The 18,950-nt window shown below is 43.6% G+C and overlaps 2 protein-coding genes across 2 annotated transcripts; one reads left to right on the top strand and one right to left on the bottom strand.

Moving 5' to 3' along the window:
* Positions 1 to 1,035: 1,035 nt before the first annotated feature.
* Positions 1,036 to 4,539, top strand: LOC131290715 (probable Dol-P-Man:Man(7)GlcNAc(2)-PP-Dol alpha-1,6-mannosyltransferase). Its single transcript, XM_058319881.1, has 6 exons — positions 1,036 to 1,327; positions 1,402 to 1,534; positions 1,605 to 2,304; positions 2,371 to 2,511; positions 2,589 to 2,693; positions 3,330 to 4,539. Exons 1-6 carry the CDS (start codon positions 1,202 to 1,204, stop codon positions 4,390 to 4,392), a joined length of 2,268 nt encoding a protein of 755 aa, XP_058175864.1. The 5' UTR covers positions 1,036 to 1,201; the 3' UTR covers positions 4,393 to 4,539.
* A 2,757-nt stretch (positions 4,540 to 7,296) lies between these two features.
* LOC131290621 (uncharacterized) lies at positions 7,297 to 8,209 on the bottom strand. The gene is made up of 2 exons (XM_058319784.1): positions 7,996 to 8,209; positions 7,297 to 7,811 (listed from the first exon to the last, which is right to left on the bottom strand). Exons 1-2 carry the CDS (start codon positions 8,207 to 8,209, stop codon positions 7,297 to 7,299), a joined length of 729 nt encoding a protein of 242 aa, XP_058175767.1.
* Between the last annotated feature and the right edge of the window lie 10,741 nt (positions 8,210 to 18,950).

Genomic DNA, 18,950 nt, shown 5'->3' on the forward strand with positions numbered 1-18,950 from the left:
AAGCAAACCAATGCAAATGTGTGCGGCAATACATGGGCGATCCGTCAAATTTTGACTTGCTGGGAGGTTGCTGGGACTCTTGCTGGAAGTACATGACAGCAGCAGAAAATTTGAATTTCTGTCAACCGGGTACCCTTATTAGATTGACGTCAGTTTCCTATAAAATACCTTTTCAAAAATTACCTTATTCAGTTTCTAGTTATCGTGAGTAGCACTATATAACCCCGCGATAACCGATGGTTCTTTTGGCACCACTTCTGCTAGAAATTCCCAACGATTGGTTTTTCGTGTCACCATATGAATCTACATCCATTACTAAAAATTCATAAAATATGGATGCCCCGACGAGGCTAGCTTATCTTATTGTATTCACCTTGGCCGTTACCAAACGAACAAAGAAATGTCAATCATTTCGTGCGCTTCGGCACTGCTGTCAGTTGACGTTGACAACACCAACAACATCTAGCCACGGGAGCTGGGAGCTGGGAGCTGATGTTGTTGTGATGTTTATTTTAGGGTTCGCTCCCACCGATCTCGTCTCCGTGTATGCAGCAAGCCGGGCTCTATTGTGGTTTTCTATCAGGGTGAGTGCTTCGATTGATCAACCATTTGGTTTGCTTGCGTGAAGTGAATATGTATGTCCTTTGGCCTGTGTGAGCAACAACAATCAAACCTACAAAACATGTACGGCGCACGTGTGAGGATATTTTTTCAATTTCTTCGTCCCAACCTGCACAACGATCTACGTGTGCGCGACTAACCAGACAAAGTGTAACAACTGGATTACGATCAATTGTGCCCTACAAAGGGAGCAAATCGTCACAGCTACAACCATCTTCAAGCAACTTTGCCCGCCAGCGCAGTCTGTGCCTACCGGCCCGCATTTTCTAACTGCCGGTGCGTGGTACGGTTTGCGTAGAAGATGCGGGACCCCCTTATGGCTTATTTTAGAATCTGCTATTAAAAATAACTTCGCTCTTTTTGCGACAGTTTTGCTCTTTGCTGCTGCAAGACGATCGCCATCATTCAAACAGGTCGCACTGCAACGTTGTTATTTTCTCGCCAGCCCATCCTGTCCTGGTCAACAACGTGCGATTGCAGCGATCGGCGATCGATAGGCTTGCGTCCTAGACCCGACGAGATTCTATATCCATGCACCGGTAACACTGGTCGGTAGTAGAGTGGCCATCGAAGCGCAACGATGTCGTTACTAGTGTTTCTGATCGCCGCTGCGCACTGTGTTTACACGCCGTTCACTAAGGTCGAGGAGAGCTTCAACCTGCAAGCGATCCACGATTTGCTTTACCACCGCTGGAATCTCACCGAGGTAGGTAGAACTGTGTAGGAGAACGGATCAACTCCATACATTGACTAATTTACTCTTGTTATTTACACCATCAGTATGACCACCACGAGTTTCCCGGTGTAGTGCCTCGTACGTTCGTGGGCCCGCTTTTCATCACGTTTCTCACCACCCCGATCGCGATGCTACTGGAATTGTTCGAAATCAACAAATTCTGGATGCAGTACGTCGGTATGTTTCTAGCGAGCCGGCACGGTAGTGAGAGGAAATTTACTAACAGCACCATTTGTTTACAACGCAGTACGCTTTGCCCTCGCCGGAACGGTAGTTTTTGCGTGGAGCCGCCTGAAGATAACCATCCTGCAAAAGTTCGGCGTAACGGTGAGCGTCTGGTACCTGTTGATCACCGTCACGCAGTTCCATTTCATGTTCTACATGAGCCGCCCGCTGCCGAACATCATGGCCCTGCCGCTCGTACTGCTCGCTGTCAACTACTGGCTCAATCGGAGCGTTAAGCGCTTCCTCGTCTGCTCCGGAGCGGCTATCATCATTTTCCGCGCCGAGTTGGCCATGCTGCTTGGGTTGTACCTGCTCTACGATCTCTACTACAAACGCCTCTCGCTGCCACTGTTTCTACGCACAGCGATCCCGGCTGGCATCGGGCTCGTCCTGCTGACCGTCGCACTGGACAGTTTCTTCTGGCGCCGGCTTCTGTGGCCCGAGGCGGAGGTGTTCTGGTTCAATACCATCCAGAACAAAAGTTCCGACTGGGGTACTTCTCCGTTTCTGTGGTACCTTTATTCCGCGCTTCCTCGTGCCATGGGCCTCTCGATTGTGTTCGTGCCTCTAGGACTGTACTTCGAAACGCGCATCCGCTCTCTGGTCGTGCCTGCGGTTGTATTTGTGATGTTGTTTTCTTTCCTGCCACACAAGGAGCTGCGATTTATCATATACGTTTTTCCGCTGTTCAACGTTGCCGCATCTTGTGCCTGCAATCGATTGTAAGTGCCCTAAACTGCTACTCCTTAAATAGACAATCACTCAACAACATGGATGTCCACTTGCAGATGGATCAATCGACAGAAATCGCTCTGGAACAAGTTTCTTTCTTTCGTATGCATAGGCCACCTGTTCGGCAATGCCCTACTGACGATGTTCTTGCTACTGGTGGCTGGGACAAACTATCCCGGCGGAGTTGCCATCTCTAGGTACTTTGCTCAACGGAATTAATGTCGTAAGATCGTTGAAAATTGTATAACTGGTCACAAATCACACTAATTTACAGATTCCACCGACTAGCCGCAGGTGAAAGCAATGTATCCGTCCACATCGATAACCTATCGGCCCAAAGCGGCGTGTCTCGGTTCACCCAAATCAAAACCGACTGGACGTAAGTTACCTCTTATTTACGTTAAACGACGATTAACGAAAGCTTATTTTATTTTTAATCAACTTTTCGGCTTTTACGTGGACTATAAGTTTTCATAAAGATGAGAAATAATAGCGGAAATAATGTGTTTTGAAAACATGACTATGGTACCTCGGGTAACACCTCGATAGTTCGGTTGCGCACGTCTTTTATTTTGTGTAGTTCCACTTCGTATGTCACAATCATCTTATAATTTTGCCTGATAACGAGCGTACCAAGCTAAATGCATCAACAGTCTGATGAGTACGGCTTCATATACCACAGTAAATGCTACATTTGTAGACTTACATTTTGCTAAGCTATTTTTAACCCATTTATCATTATTTTATCTTTGCTGTGCATTTTTGGCCGTTTTCATTTCTTAGGAACGGCTATGCTCAGAGGTTCCACACGCTATCCTCTCCTCGAGGTCTATTGCATTCCTACCTACACATTAATTTACACAACAAAAAGAAGGCAGGGATTTGTATTACTATATCTTACTAACATTTAATAAGTAATTATTATGATAACAGTAATTCTTATCGTTGCGTGTTTTGTATAGTGCTGTGCTCTAAGATATATGTTTTCACGTTATTCTTGTTATTTGACCTACAGCTACAGCAAGGAAGAAAACCTGGTACCTGGTGAAGATACGCTGCATCGCTTCGACTACCTTTTGACCGAGGCGCGGGACAAGTACTCGGACAAGATGCGGCTTCTGTCGCAGACGCACGAAATCATCGAGTTCGTCGAGTGCTTCAACAGTATCGGCCTGCAGTACAAGTCGGTATTGCCCGTGAAGATCAAAACTAAACCGTGCATCTTTATCATGCGTCGCCGGTATGATATTGAAAACGACAACCTACGCTGGTCCCTGGGGGACGACTTTCTTGACAGTAGTACGTGGAAGGATTCGGAGTCCGTTACTGGCAAAAGTCCCTTCACTTCCATCGAATCCGAGGATACACCGATCGACATAGACTTTGGACCCGATGCACCGGGGGACGCTGAATCAAGGCGCAAAAAGCGGGATATCGGGGATATGCCAGATCAGGTGGAGGAAACTGACGATGAATTATCGCCAGAGAATGAAGATGAAAATATTCATGAAGGCGAAATGGAGGAGGATAGACCATTGAAGAAGCTGAAAATTAGGCCACTGCAAACGTCACATGCCCACCGAATAGGGCGCAAGGTCGAGCTACCCAAAATGGACGGAGGAAGTAAACGATCATTCCATTCGCTTCCGGATCTCGCAATTAAATCTCACCGGCGGCCCAGTGTCAAACAGCTTCTACAGGAGCAACATTCTACCGCCCCCGAAGACGAAACTGACCAAGAGGAGCAGACTGCTGGGCGCGGAGAAAAGTTAGCTTCTCGCTTAAACGGCAATTATCAGTGGCTGGACGATGACGTAGATGAGGAAGAGGATGCCGATGGCGAGATTGCGGGGGAAAACTTAGCAGCCGAGGAGTCCAGTCGAATCCGAGCCCATCTGCAGACACGTGCGGCCTCCCGGAGGCAGATAAAAGAGGAGGGCATGCGTAAAATGGCCAACAAGTTGACCAAGGCCAGCTTCAGCGAGGTGTGTAATCTGGACCGCATGTCGATGAAGGAATGCCTCAAGAAGATCATCGACGATAACGTTCTTATGGATGAGCTCGATGGTGTTGACTAGCAGTGCTCGCTGGGTGTGATTTTTGTGTGCCTGTGTGTGCGTGTGTATTTGTAGGATCTTTCAATCCTCAAGTCCATCGAACTATTGCAATCGAAGCTTTAATGTCCTGAATTGGCAACAATCTGAAACTAAGCAAACTAAATAAATCCGGTTTCGGATAAACTTAACGACCGAGGAAGGGCAGCCCACTTATTCCTGCTGTAGTGCGAAAGTGTTTCAACGAAGAAATCCTTTATTTAGCAAATACTGAATACGGTTTGCCAATATGTTGCATCTACTCATGTTATAATAATATCTTTCTCGTTCATCTACTACAGCTCTACTTCAGAGACGCAGCGCAGCCATCGTTCACCGCATGTCTTATTGCAAAACCTAGTTTGCTGTTGCTACAACCAAACTATTAAATAACAATTCCGAACGCCAGCAATCAAGCCACCCTTGATAAAAACCCTGCAACCCAAGAATATTGAGCATAATGCACATACATTACTCGGCACCGAAATTTGCCTTTTCATTCCTATACGTTTGGTTCTGGCATTTGACCGGGGGTTAGAGAGATTCGATCCCAAATTTTCCAGCAACGCAGAAGATCTGGGACGAGTTTTTCCCAGCGATACAAGATCAATGATAGGTTAAACGAGTGTTGCACACGATCCACGTTTGCGTACGTACAGTTGAAGCAACTCGTTGCTTTGACACAGCCGGTTGCCGGTTTCGGATAAACTTAACGACCGAGGAAGGGCAGCCCACTTATTCCTGCTGTAGTGCGAAAGTGTTTCAACGAAGAAATCCTTTATTTAGCAAATACTGAATACGGTTTGCCAATATGTTGCATCTACTCATGTTATAATAATATCTTTCTCGTTCATCTACTACAGCTCTACTTCAGAGACGCAGCGCAGCCATCGTTCACCGCGTGTCTTATTGCAAAACCTAGTTTGCTGTTGCTACAACCAAACTATTAAATAACAATTCCGAACGCCAGCAATCAAGCCACCCTTGATAAAAACCCTGCAACCCAAGAATATTGAGCATAATGCACATACATTACTCGGCACCGAAATTTGCCTTTTCATTCCTATACGTTTGGTTCTGGCATTTGACCGGGGGTTAGAGAGATTCGATCCCAAATTTTCCAGCAACGCAGAAGATCTGGGACGAGTTTTTCCCAGCGATACAAGATCAATGATAGGTTAAACGAGTGTTGCACACGATCCACGTTTGCGTACGTACAGTTGAAGCAACTCGTTGCTTCGACACAGCCGGTTGCCGGTTTCGGATAAACTTAACGACCGAGGAAGGGCAGCCCACTTATTCCTGCTGTAGTGCGAAAGTGTTTCAACGAAGAAATCCTTTATTTAGCAAATACTGAATACGGTTTGCCAATATGTTGCATCTACTCATGTTATAATAATATCTTTCTCGTTCATCTACTACAGCTCTACTTCAGAGACGCAGCGCAGCCATCGTTCACCGCGTGTCTTATTGCAAAACCTAGTTTGCTGTTGCTACAACCAAACTATTAAATAACAATTCCGAACGCCAGCAATCAAGCCAGTCTTGATAAAACCCTGCAACCCAAGAATATTGAGCATAATGCACATACATTACTCGGCACCGAAATTTGCCTTTTCATTCCTTTACGTTTGGTTCGCATTTGACCGGGGGTTAGAGAGATTCGATCCCAAATTTTCCAGCAACGCAGAAGATCTGGGACGAGTTTTTCCCAGCGATACAAGATCAATGATAGGTTAAACGAGTGTTGCACACGATCCACGATTGCGTGCGTACATTTGAAGCAACTCGTTGCTTCGACACAGCAATGTTTTCGCAACCCTACTTACAGTCGATATCTGTAGTTATCCGCACTAAATAATATATTCTTCTAATGAAATATGCAACTGTGTAAGAGATGACGTAATCTTCCGCTGGTACATGGGGTTTCGCGATGTTCGCTGATTCATTCTTTATACAGTGGTTTTCCAGGGCATGATGGGAGAAAAGCATGTACCGGTTGTAGGTTGTATACGTAAAACTTTTAAGCCACAAAGTTACTTATCCAACAGTTTCAACACCACGCAGTCATGCCGCGTGCCACACGTGTTTGTATCTTTATGGATGATTTTTTTTTGGTTTGGTTCGTGATTTGCCGCTGGCTCGGTATTTTCCTGCTCAACATTCGTTTGTACGAATCATTTCATTTGCTATGCCTTTTCTTCTCGTCTGATAATCAAAGCGTGAATTTATAAAATCTACGGACAAAATGCGTGCTGTGCTTATTTTTGCACACCAGCTTTGTTTCTTAAAAAATCCTGTTTCGGGAATGGCTGGCCTTGGTTCGGTGAAGTTTCTGTTTTTCTGTACCACTATACCAGTAAACTGATTTCGACAAAAGATTCTACAGATAACTTGTTTGAGTTATGGCTCGATTGCCAGTAGGAAAGGAGATTCAAAGAATCCTGACATAAATTACGGGTGCCTTTGGACGTAACCAAATCATGCTGTGGGAAAATAGAATGGAGTGATAAGTAAAATTCCAGAGTTTCAAACAATCTATTGCTAAACGGACTGCATGTTGCAGTTGGATGGAGCGCGAGAATTTCAAAACTAACCGTCCCAGATATCTCAGTTGCCTACGCCAACGGCTCGTCCGTACGGCTCTCGCTTAGAGTCCCTGCTTAGCGGATTTAATACTACTACCACGGTCGGTTCGTGTTTATCATTCATTCGTGCATCTTCGTTGCATTTGCATGCTGGTGCTCGCTGCTTTTTGGGGTGGGTGCAGGGAGTGTTCGTGCCTATTTAAAATATTGTAAACTGTGCGCGGTTCCCGTGGAACTCTATCCTGTATGTTTCCGGTTTCCTGGAGTGGGCGACGCGTGTCCCAACCGTCGCCCGGGTTCACTACTCCTGTTGACCCGGCTCGTCGGCATCCAGCTGGATGGTGGTGTTGTTGGAGTAGAGCAGTAGATAGTTCCCGCTCTGCTCGTAGTCGTCGCTGGCATCATCCTCGTCCGGAATCGACACTGAAACCACCGATCCATCCTGGTTTTCGTCCCGCCCCGGTGGATCCTGCGACTGTGGCTCTGGTTGTTCGCTGTGCTGCTGCTGTTGTCGAGACTCTGGTTTCAGGTAGTCCCGGTAAGCTCCCAGCAGCTGTGGTTTGGTTTCTCCTGTAAGCTGGTCATTCCGTCGTTGTTTCCGTTGTCGTTGCTCCTGATTCTGCTGCTGTTGCTGCTGATGGTACTGCTCGATGAGCTGCGTCAGATTGTCCGACTCGGTGATGTGCACCTCCTTTCTGATTTTCACCATACGGTCCTGCACCAGGTGTTGATAAAAACTGTGGAAAAACCGGTTCGCCGGAACCTCGCTGCGATTGGCCAGCCGGATGGCCAGGTGTTCCGGTATGATGAGGGTATCTGCAAGCAAAAAGGCCCAAGAAGATTGTTAGCCATATTTGGGTTCGGTAACTTCTGTTGGTAGAGCATGGCTCCCTCAACCCATGGTCCGGTCAGTATATTGACACACTTCAGTACTGTTGCCGTTAACACACGGCCAGGCCTGAATGTAGTCAGCATTGCAATGAAAAAAAAAAACACCAACCGATAGTTTGTGTCTTCTGCTGCATCGGGTTGGTGCTTGGGTCCCAGAAAAAGATGTAGTACAACGACAGCATGATGGCCACCAGCGACACGCACAGTACGTAGGCCGCGACGGTCAGGATGCGAATCGCCTTCTGGTTCTGCTTCGTCTCGTAAAGCCTGTCCTTGGAGTCCTCGCCCGCGAGCTTTATCTTCTCCTCCACCGTGTAGCTCATGGTGTCACGTTAACCGTGTCGTACCGGTTGTCTGTGGAGCAGGCGAGAGCCGATTGAAAAACAAAAACAATCCGGTACGATACCACCTTCAACAGTCAAACTGTGTCAAAACGCTGCCTATCTTCATCTCTCGCCGCTCGATTTCGTTCCACTATCTAACGGGGAAGTAATGGCGAACTGTGGCCGTTGGAAAAAAGCATACACTGGGAATAAAGAAACTCGTCCGTGTGCGAAAGAACCACTATTCGATTAGCCCCACACTACCACGGCAGCTTTGTGTCGATATTTATACACCCTGGTTTGCGAGGTTGGGAACGTGTATTGCTTTTACTTGGGAACGGTTATTGATTTTTATTGCCCATTCCACCGCCAGTGCCCTGAAAGCGTGGACTGCACCGGGCTGTATAGTTCTTCCGATTATAGTGAATATTTCTTAACAGTTTAGGACTTTAAACACTGTAGCAACTTTGTATTGTGTTTTAGAAGAACTTAACAAAAATATCCTTCGAAGGGATGGATTGGGCTGCCGGGGAAAACAACTTTCGCGGACAATTTCCTTGGTAGGGCACGCACACGAATGCAACGGCACAGGTGGTCAGGGAGCAAGGACGTGGTACGCGTAGAGTAAGAGGAAAATAAATTAAGGTTAAGATACTTCGGGGGAACCCCGACGGAAGGAAGGACGACGCAGTCGCATGAACGTGTGCTCTATAGTTCTAGTTCTTTCGCTAATGGAAGTAGGGCTTTTGCAGGCCGTTCAGGCATGCCAGGCGACCTGCCTAGCACCGTAGCAATCAATGGAGAATACAAAAGGCGGAGGTGGCCACAGTTCGAAGTGAGGTCAGAGGAAGTGTTGACCCATTACAACAACAAACCGACGTGCGAGCTCAACCTCTTCAAACAGAGCAACGAGCGAGAGATGTGGATGGCGGCACGTATCTGTTGTACGGTTGTTCAGCAATAAATTTACATTTACGGTATGGCGAACGTCCGGCTGTACGAGAGTGTGGTAGGCGGCATCAGCATATGGATTGATCTTCCAGTGTTTTTTATCTTTTATAGCAGTGCGTGCGGTACTGAGTTGATGGGAGCTCCGCAAACGGTGGATTGGTGTGAAAACGTTCCAGCTGTACAGCAAACGAATCGGAAATTCCAGAATGCAAGGTCGAACTGGCTGCTACTGGAGCACCTGCGGTTTTGCACTTTCTTCTCCTGCCATCAAAACTCACAGGAAGCGTGACTTCGCGCGAGTTTCACTCATCCTACACACGCTTGCTGATGGCGAATCAATTAACTATTTTCTAAAGTTTTCCTTCGTTTATATTCCGTTTTCACAGCTCATACACCACCCACTTCCGCCCGACTTTGTGCAGCGTAACGCTTCGTGTGAGGTTTCAGATGCACTCCTCTCGACCCACTGTCAAGCAGTGTAATTTACTGCCGCAGTCTCGGTGGAATGGAAAGAAAAACATTGTATCTGCGAGAGAGCATCCACTCGGCGGTGGAAAATTGCTCGCCCGATTTACCCGTGATGCTCGCAACAAGAGCGCGACCTATGGATCCGGCAATGGAAAATGGAGAGAGCGGGCGAGAGTTTTTTGCTCATCGCAAATACCCCGCGTCGGAAAATGCGCGTTTTCCCTCGTTGAGGTGTTGTTGTTTTCCCGGTTGTTTGTTTTTTTGTTTTTCGCTTGCGTTTCCGTGCCGTCTCCTCGCTCGGCGCGACGAGTGACTTGTGGCATTAAAGTTTTCATCGGGAGAAACACTATAAAATTTGAATTGGAAATGCATATGGATTGCGCACTACATCCGTCAGGAACACCCCCACTCAACCGCGCGAACAAAAACACATGTGGGAAAGTATTCGAACGGATAGAAAATAGCCCAACGCCCAGCCAATTGGCGGGTGGAAGAATATTAAACTTTTACGAGCGACCAAACAAATGTAAATTATTTTTCCCCTGTTTGGTTTTCGATTGATGTGCCTTGAACGGGGTTCCCGTTTGTGGTAAAAATATCTCGGCTCGGTATTCAACGCTCCTGCCGTTTGGGTTCGGTAGATCCCTCTGCGTTTGCGTAACTTCACCCCACTAATCCTATTACGACCACCGAGGCTCGGCACGGGGCTGCCACCACCCGAGCCCCAATCGACAAGGGAATTGCGTAACATTGTGCGGGGCAGCCAGTGAGGGTTCGTACTCCAAAGCCGCCGCGAAACAGATAACTTAATGGCATCTTACCTTAATCTAGTTGATGTTGCCAGCTGGTTTGATTGATTGTTGGCAGCAGGGAAGCGGACGCTATGGTGCGCGTGTCACTAGTCACCCTGGTCGCAAGCCGTTAACCGCTCCGGACTGTCGTCCTCGTACGGCTCGATGGTTGGGCTCCAGAAGAAGATGTAGTACAGCGATAGGAGCAGCGCGGCAAACGACACCGTGAACAGGTAGATGCAGACGACGATCACTCGCACCCACTTGGGATCCTCCTTTTTCTTGGCGAACGCGCCACCGTCCGCGGCCTCGGCGTCCCGTGCGTACAGCGGTTCGGCCACCCTCGCATCGCCACTGTCCATCGCGGCCAGCGCTCGGTTTGACTTGCGGAGTGTGTGTCTGCGGAACGGTCACGATAGCACTAAGTGGTCTGCTGCTACGATGGAAAAACGTTGGCGCTACTGTGCGGACCGTTTGCAAACCGCCTGCGTGAAACTCTGCCAGTCAACTGGTCCACTCTACGACCATGTCGTCACCAACAAGCCAGTGAACTGCGATGTTCTGAACGCTGGCCATCTCTGTCGTAATACACTGTGACAGCACGCTCGTCCTTACTTTTTCCGACCACTTTCGTTTACAACCATGCTTCCTTGTGCCCAAATTTGCCAATACCATTACCCAAGGCGTACGGCCGCGCCGGTTACATGACAACGACGAGGAATATGGCCTCAGACGTGAAGCCTGCCACGAAACGGCGCCCTTGCAGCAGGCCGTTACAGATTTAATCGGCTTTCGGTGTTACACCACAGCTCCTAGAATTGCTCCACCTGGCAGCACGGCCAAACCAGGAGCCCGACGCGAGCTGTATACGTCATGCTGCCAATCAAACAACAATCCCCCGTGGGTGCCAAGCTTGGCAAAATTCCTTATTGGTTTAAATAAGCCGTATCGGAAGAGCAGGCTTTAGCGGATCTTAGCACACCGCTGTTATACGTCCTCGAAGTGTGATGCAATCCACTGTGGGCCGCCAAACGACAGTCCCAACAGATGGAGGACCTATTTTACATTTAGTTATTTGCCGTCCACCCGAAGGCTCACGTGTGCTGATTATACGTTTGTATGTTTGTTTGGACTACAGCATGAAACGAGGTGCAACTGGCACACCCTTACCATTGCTACGCGTTTGTTCCCACATGTTATCCGAGAGTGTTCCAAGTGAATCACTTCCAACGAATGTTTGGTTAAGTGTTCCGAGTGTGCCTCCATAGTCCACAAGAATCTGGCACGGTATACCGTTTGATTCGAATATTAAACTCACTCGTCTGCGTACACAACTCTCAACAACAGCCAGGCAGCTTTGGCGAGGGGCCAAAAACTAACTCTCAAGCAATAATACTCAATTCATATTTGAAAGTGACGACAGATATTGGATAGATAATGATTGACAAGATTTGGCTAAGCCAGCACATGATTCCTGGAATGGTATCTTCCGGAAATAAATATTTGTGAAAACTGGTGAAAACAACCCACCAAATATTGTGACTGCTGCAACCTGTTGTTTGAAACGCAACGCCCAAGATGTTTAAACAATTAAGTTTATCCGTTCGCGATGGTATTTGCATGTGTGTTGCTTTAGTTGCTTCCAACTGCGCATGCTGCGTTTTTGCGCATGCACTACTGGTAAACGGATGGAAAAACCCCAGTACAGAAATGAATATGATTTTCCGTCATTCTTGAACGAAATTTGACAAGCATACATAGGAAAGTTGTGCAAAACCTTTTAGATAGAGTGTTTAATATCATCGGTTAATTTGAGAGATCCATTTATTTTTGCCTTAATACAAAGTTTTAATTTGGATTTTCATCCCAGCACATTCCCATTGTGTCCGGCAAGTCAGGGCATTTTTGCGCCGTCTGATCACAGTGAAAAATTTCGGTTTTATCTCAAAACCAAATATATGTTTTTCTGCGTGACTAAACTATACCGACTAGAATCCCCGAACTAAAATGCAGCGGATGGAAGGTTACTGGGATTAAACAAAACTTGCTTCAAGAGGATGGGCCGTCACAATATTTTAGTCGTGTGCAAGTTTACAGGAACGCAACTTTGACATCGATCAGTGTTATAATTTTTAAGTGAAATTTTCTTGAATGGGCAGTTTTACATCAGCAAACTTTTCACTCAGAAGTTATAAAAATACTTCTCAATAATGAGCTTTTCTCCAACTCGACCTTTTTTCCCACACACAGCGATCAAAAGTCGTAGATCCAAAAATGAAAATGAAAAAGTATAATTACGTATGCGGTTTTGGCAGTATTTTTTTTATTACCGTGAAACATCAAAATTTGTTTCTCCCTTTTCTGTTCACGACTTTGAGGAAGATGAAAAAACTGTTTTATACGATCAATAACAGAGGGGGTAGAAATTTTTACCAACTACACCATAACAATTGTTATACAAGAAGTCGAAAAATATAGAGTGGACGGGTGTTATTTGTTTTTAAACATAAATTCGTCGTGAAATACCTAAATAATATGAAAAGTTGATCACATTTTCAAGCAGCCAACCGACAAGTGTTGAGTTCTCTTTCCATTTCATTGTGATTTGGAAATCACAATTTCATTTCAAATAGGCAAGGTTCGATACGACATAAAACATATTTAGGGCAATGGAAAAGTCTGTAGGGCCTACTTTTACGACTACCCACTGCTTGGGGCTCAGGAAAAGATTGATCCGTCTCTGGTTCGATACTGGTTCAGAGCTACACGATCGTGGCAATCGTGCATGCACTTATCGTTTAGTGTAATTCAATTGATCGCACGCACTTCATTGGCGTGTGACGACTTAATTTAACGTGTTTTCTATTCATTTATTGAAAAACAATTCTCCAGTGAATTTGAACAAATCAAACAGCTTTAACCGCTAAGAAAAGCTTGTAAACCGCATTCTTTAAGCTTCAAGATTTCTAGCTTTAAGCTTTGAAACCAGAGCTTTAAAAACCGCCCTCGTAATGACGGCTGAAATCCGACGCGGAACAGTGACTATAGCGTGGCGGATAGTTTGACGAACACCATAACTAAAATTAACGAGTTGAATCGAGGAAAAATTGCACATATTTTATCCAAACGTCTCTGGTTTGTACGAACTATCCGTTTTCGTATGGTTTGCAAAGAGTATACAAGAGTATAGCCAGTGGTTCACCTTATCATTTATTGCTAATTTTCAAATAATTTTCCTTAGATTTAGGAACGTAAAAAAATATTTCATCAACATTTTTTTCATCAACATTCATCGGAACGTAGGAATGTTTCCTTGGGAAGGTAAAAAATTATTTCAAAACTTGTTTTAACCTATTTCCCCGAAGATGAAGTTAATATAAATGATGCAAAATAGAATGAACATCATATTGGTAAAATGTATACTGAAAACATAAACAGAGATACATAATCTATTAAATATTAGAAAATATATTCGACAAGTGTGGCAATGGATGCCGTACGGAATACTTACTAGGTCTCGTTTATGAAGAAAGGATCAACATTCGATGTCATCTTTTGGGAATGACTAGTCGGCAATTGTCGTCTTGTTTTTGTATTTTATTCTGACATCATTACAGTTACAACAATAGTTTTTTCTCGTCACTCGAATAGGTTGGTTTTGCATGGTTTGCTTTCTCTATTATATTGAACTCGTCTCTTCTCTCTTTCGTTCTCTGCTTAAGCTGCATTGAACTCGTCCCCGCTGACTTGCGCATGGTCAAACTCTAAAGTCTCCATTTAGTTTACACATAGCAACACCGTCTTACCATCTCATACTATTGATCCAAACGTAGGTTAGTGCATGCAGACTGGTGAACGATTGAACGTGATGCAATTTGCGATGGACAATGCCACTGCGTTGGCACCTAACACCTCCGTATGGCCATGGTTAAGCATTCATTTTAACACACGCAACCAAGCAATGTATGATTCGCGTGTTGGGTTTGTCACGACAATACCGTATCCTTATCCTGTTCCACGCTGTTTGTCACTCATCTACCATAAATATATACCTTCCTATAAATATGTTTTCCCAATGCTCCATCGCCAGCTGCACACATCGCCTCAGCGAAGAAACTGTGTGTTAGGGTGGGGGTGCGCTTGATTGTAGTTGCATTGCATCTAACCTTCCAGCTGATGATGTTTTAGTTGTTTTTCTGTTTTAGCATTTCTATCAGTCCTTTCATTTGACTGTCAGCCTGTTTTCCACGTAGGTGGCTTCAAGGTGCAACATCGTTTCTCTTTAATAAAGTATTCAGTTTTGTTTCCATTGTTCTATCCTTTGTTTTTTTTATATATCATTATGTTTTCATACTCCGTCCTCGCTCATATCAATTTTTATACTTTATTGTTTTTACAACAACTTCCCTTCGATCCGCTTCAAATCGCTCATCTCAGGTGCCTGGCGCTGTCACTGTGTGCTGCTGAAATGTATAACTTTATATAATAGTTCCTCCTAATGTCCACGATTTGTTCTGCTTTTTTTAATAATGTATTTGATCTCTATATTCCCACTTTATCTTTCCATTTCCCGCTTAATTATCATTATCAATAGTTATAATAATTTTAATATCTCATTTTTATGTCGTTTTCTGCTTAAGTTATTCCACAGTTTATGTTTTACTATCTTTCATTTTTTTATCATAATAATAGACAGCATAGCATAGGAAGACGTTAATACCTGCATTAGACATGATGTACAAAATTATATTTTCTCACAAGAGATTCCGATTGTTTTCTGCAAAGTGGGTTGTTCCAGTATTCCTCGATTTTGTGTTGGTTTTCTTGATTGGTTTGCTAGTGGGTTGTTTTTCCTCGCTCGGTATGTGTTTTTCATTCGCCCGACACTTGATACCTCGTTTTGTTCTCTTCGATTTGCTTGTATGGTTCGGCAATGTTTTTAATTATTTAGCGATAATCATTTAGCGAAAAAGTAACTTTTACCGATAGTTTATTTGAGAGTGTTTTTCCTCAGCATGATCGTTTTTTGCTATCGATGTGTTAGTTAATATTTTCTTTCGATCCCTTATAAGTGTACGTGGTTGGTGAAGGGTATTTGTCGATGTTGAAATCGTTTTCCGTTGCGTTTGTTTGATAGATCCCGGCGTCATTGCACCAGCATGCTGGATTGGATTGTTGGATTTAAATTTGCTAGTGTTCCGTGTTCTGTGTTCTTTTTCCAATCCAATGATTCCCCGTTAATGGCATTCTTTTTCGTTGATTTGGCCTTTTAGACGTAAACTAAAAACTACAACAGAGTCAATGTAGCAAAACTATTAGTACGTAGATAACTCACGTGTGCTAGAGAATATTATTTTCTAATTAATTTAAAGGGTTGTTTAAAAGCATAACAAATCGAAGAATAAGAAACATTTCCTTTATGTTTCTTGATAGGTTCATTCAAAATAAAATTGGAGAAGAAAAGTTCACTGGAATAAAAAGCAATCGATAATTTGAAGCCGAAGGTAGATTTTTGTAAAGCTTAACATTAATTTCTTAAAATTATATTAAATGTTATCGTAGAAAGTGTAGGGTTCTCACTATATCTGGGGTAAGAAAATAATTCCATCCAGCATAAAATGTCATCACGAGTTTAGAAATTAAGTTGAATTTTTAAAGATACATATAAAAAGCTACATTAATTCATTATTCAAATACTGCTCTGAAGTACCGTGATAGAAATTCGAGGGATAGGTAATACTGCTTTAAACCAACTTTACTATAAAACTACGATGGCTGCTGGGGCATTTGAACCTGTTGGGAATTGTAACCGAGGCTGAATTGTATCATTTGTCCCATTAATTCTCAAGTTTTCTGTCATAAGCACGCCCTTCCCAGAAAACACAAAAATTGGAACATACATCTGATTTATCGACCTCAATTGATCCAACATTGCAGTTTGTCTTGCTGTCAGTTTCTTCCGCATGGTGGACGAAACTTTTAATTTCATTAGTTAAACAATTAAGAAACATTCTTGCCACAACTAGTCACAATTATTATTTGAAAAATTTCCAAACACTTTACTGATCTTCAGCAATACGTCCGATATTATGTAAAAAAAAAAAAAATACAAACCAGTTGAGTACAAAATGCAAACTGGTCTGGTGATGCAAAAGTGTTTTGCATAGCACACTTTTTGTTTCCGTTTCCAAATGTAATCCGATTTAAACCATGTGCATTCGGTTTAGTTTTGTTTGCATTTATTGGGTTTCAGTTGTGCTTTGTTTAAACGTTTTGTACAGCATACCTTTGATGAATTAACTCTATGCAAGGGTTAACATATACAATTATATACCAATAAAATTATATGAACTTGTGAAATGTGTAAATGGGTAGTCAATCTACTATATGAACAGATGGGTTTATAATTTGAGTATAATGCAGGGAAAGCTGTATCGCAAGCATGAGCAAGAAAATAAACGCTTGATGTGTTATGGAATCTTTGTGAAGATTATGATCTTGTATTTTGCTTATCTTCACTACCCGCATGTTTTTGGTAATAAAAAATGGTACGTAATTGAATATAACAGAAGATAGTATAAAACTGTCTACTGAAAATAACACATTTTAAGTGGCAAAAGACATAGAAGGAAGACCACATTCCCGCACAAAGTTCGACACAGTCGTGTATTTGAGAAGGGGAATCACGCTCTTGCCAGCGTGCGGCTTCACATTTGTTCAACTGGTTTGTTTCAACAACGTTCAGTTCGAGTGGTTCGGTCAAAACCTTCTGCCCATTCGGATTTCCTCTGCTATGGCTTTCTATCAGACTCCGGTTGAAGCATATCACCATGTTCGCAGTTTACTTCCGGTTAGATTAAGGTGTGACTTCCTGCGTTAGTGTTCTTTCGCTTTCCGATTGATCTGGTATTGATTTAGGCTCTAACCTTGCATTTTACGGAACGTATAGCATACACGTTGGAGAGGGGGATAACTAGAATACTGAAAACCGAGTTTCGACCCACTGTCAGGCATAGAGCCGTTTGTAGGGCACTGCATGAGAGTAGTTCATTCTTTCTCATTCGCTTTCCATAAAAAAGGCTTAAGGAACATGTGAGTTCTCTTACATCTGGAGCGTTTCACCATTAAGGGTGACAGTGAGCTCCATTAGGCAAGCTGACACCAGACTGCTTAGTTCCCACGCTAGGCTGAGGACGAAGGAAAGGTTCAAGGGAAGCTTATCGTCGATAGTCAGGCACGCAACAATCATTTCCTGCATGGATCCCTCATGTACCTAGTTTTTATCCAAAAACGGGCCCGTGCAAGACTGAACCAGTAGACTGAAGCCATATGTCAAATTTGTCATTTCTCTCATTTGCCTCCTGCTCCACATTTTTTCCAGGTCAGTAATCGTCATTTAGAGACCGTGTCCTAAATCCGAACCGACTCAAAATCATTTAGCTCCACACGTCTGGCAGAGTAGCAACAGCAAGTAGCTTTCTTCTCGCTCCTAGTTGAAGACTGGTAGGCGATGTCTGTTTCTCAATAAAAACAAAAATTAAATAAAAACGAGAAACGTGTCGCTCGACGTCTACGCGATTTCAAGGCGAAGCTGTCAAATCCAGATGGTTCTTGCATTATCTATCATCCATAAAGCAGAGCAATGTACGGCATACAAACTGGATAGAAAGAATGGTTTGCTAAATTGAAGGGCTGATAAAAATGGTGCATTTTGTACGGCTTTCGGTTCGGTTTATCGAGCGTAGTTTTGAATGTTTGTTACAACCAGGCAAACGCAAAGCAATCAATTGGGGTTTAAGTTATATGCATGTTTGTTTTGTTGTATTGTTTTTGTCAAAATAATATTTAGTGAAACAGTCGTTAGTAGCTGCCTCAAGACTATCGAAGCTGTAGATTATTTTTGAGGCATCTGGTTTTGAAATAGCTCATCACCTTCTGCCCCTCTCTTTGTCTAATGTAAATAAGGATATTCAGCATGAATACAAATATTGTAATTATGGTATTAAGAATTGTATGATAAAGTTGCTTGTATAAAAATGCGGAATTATTCATAATCTAAACTTTGATATCCAAAACCATAATTTGAGAAATATCGGCAAAACTAGATGGTAATAGATACAAATTAGTTTTAAATCAGAAATTCATAATTTTTTATTGTTATTGTGGCTTTAATTGTGGTTAACCCCACAAGAGATTAAGTTAAGATAAAATAAAATGATAACGAGTCAAAAACAAATGAGCTATTTCTAGAACAGAAGCCTTAGAGACCAAATGTAATGAGCTATTTCAGAAATTGGTGCTTTAGCGATAATAACACCTGTGTTTGAGTTCAGTAATAACGACGATAAAACAATACATCCATTGCTTCCGGAGGAGAATAATCCATTTTTACACCCTGCTCGTGACAATTATCCGGTGACCATCGTAACGAGTATGTGTACCGGACTGCGGGCCGATTTTGTTTGTTATACAGGATACGTGATGCAATTATCGATGCGTTTCAGCACTGGTGGCTTCAAAAGGTGGCTTTC

The sequence above is a fragment of the Anopheles ziemanni genome, chromosome X (genome assembly GCF_943734765.1).
Source record: "Anopheles ziemanni chromosome X, idAnoZiCoDA_A2_x.2, whole genome shotgun sequence".
Classification (NCBI taxonomy): domain Eukaryota; kingdom Metazoa; phylum Arthropoda; class Insecta; order Diptera; family Culicidae; genus Anopheles; species Anopheles ziemanni.

Bases quoted from the DNA above. Each gene is read 5' to 3' on its own strand.
- LOC131290621 (XM_058319784.1), bottom strand. From the start codon at position 8,209: ATGAGCTACACGGTGGAGGAGAAGATAAAGCTCGCGGGCGAGGACTCC. The intron at 7,812-7,995 runs GTTGGTGTTTTT...TTTTGCTTGCAG, and splicing joins GCAGAAGACACAAACTATCG to ATACCCTCATCATACCGGAA.
- LOC131290715 (XM_058319881.1), top strand. From the start codon at position 1,202: ATGTCGTTACTAGTGTTTCTGATCGCCGCTGCGCACTGTGTTTACACG. The intron at 1,535-1,604 runs GTATGTTTCTAG...TTTACAACGCAG, and splicing joins ATTCTGGATGCAGTACGTCG to TACGCTTTGCCCTCGCCGGA. The intron at 2,512-2,588 runs GTACTTTGCTCA...ACTAATTTACAG, and splicing joins GGCGGAGTTGCCATCTCTAG to ATTCCACCGACTAGCCGCAG.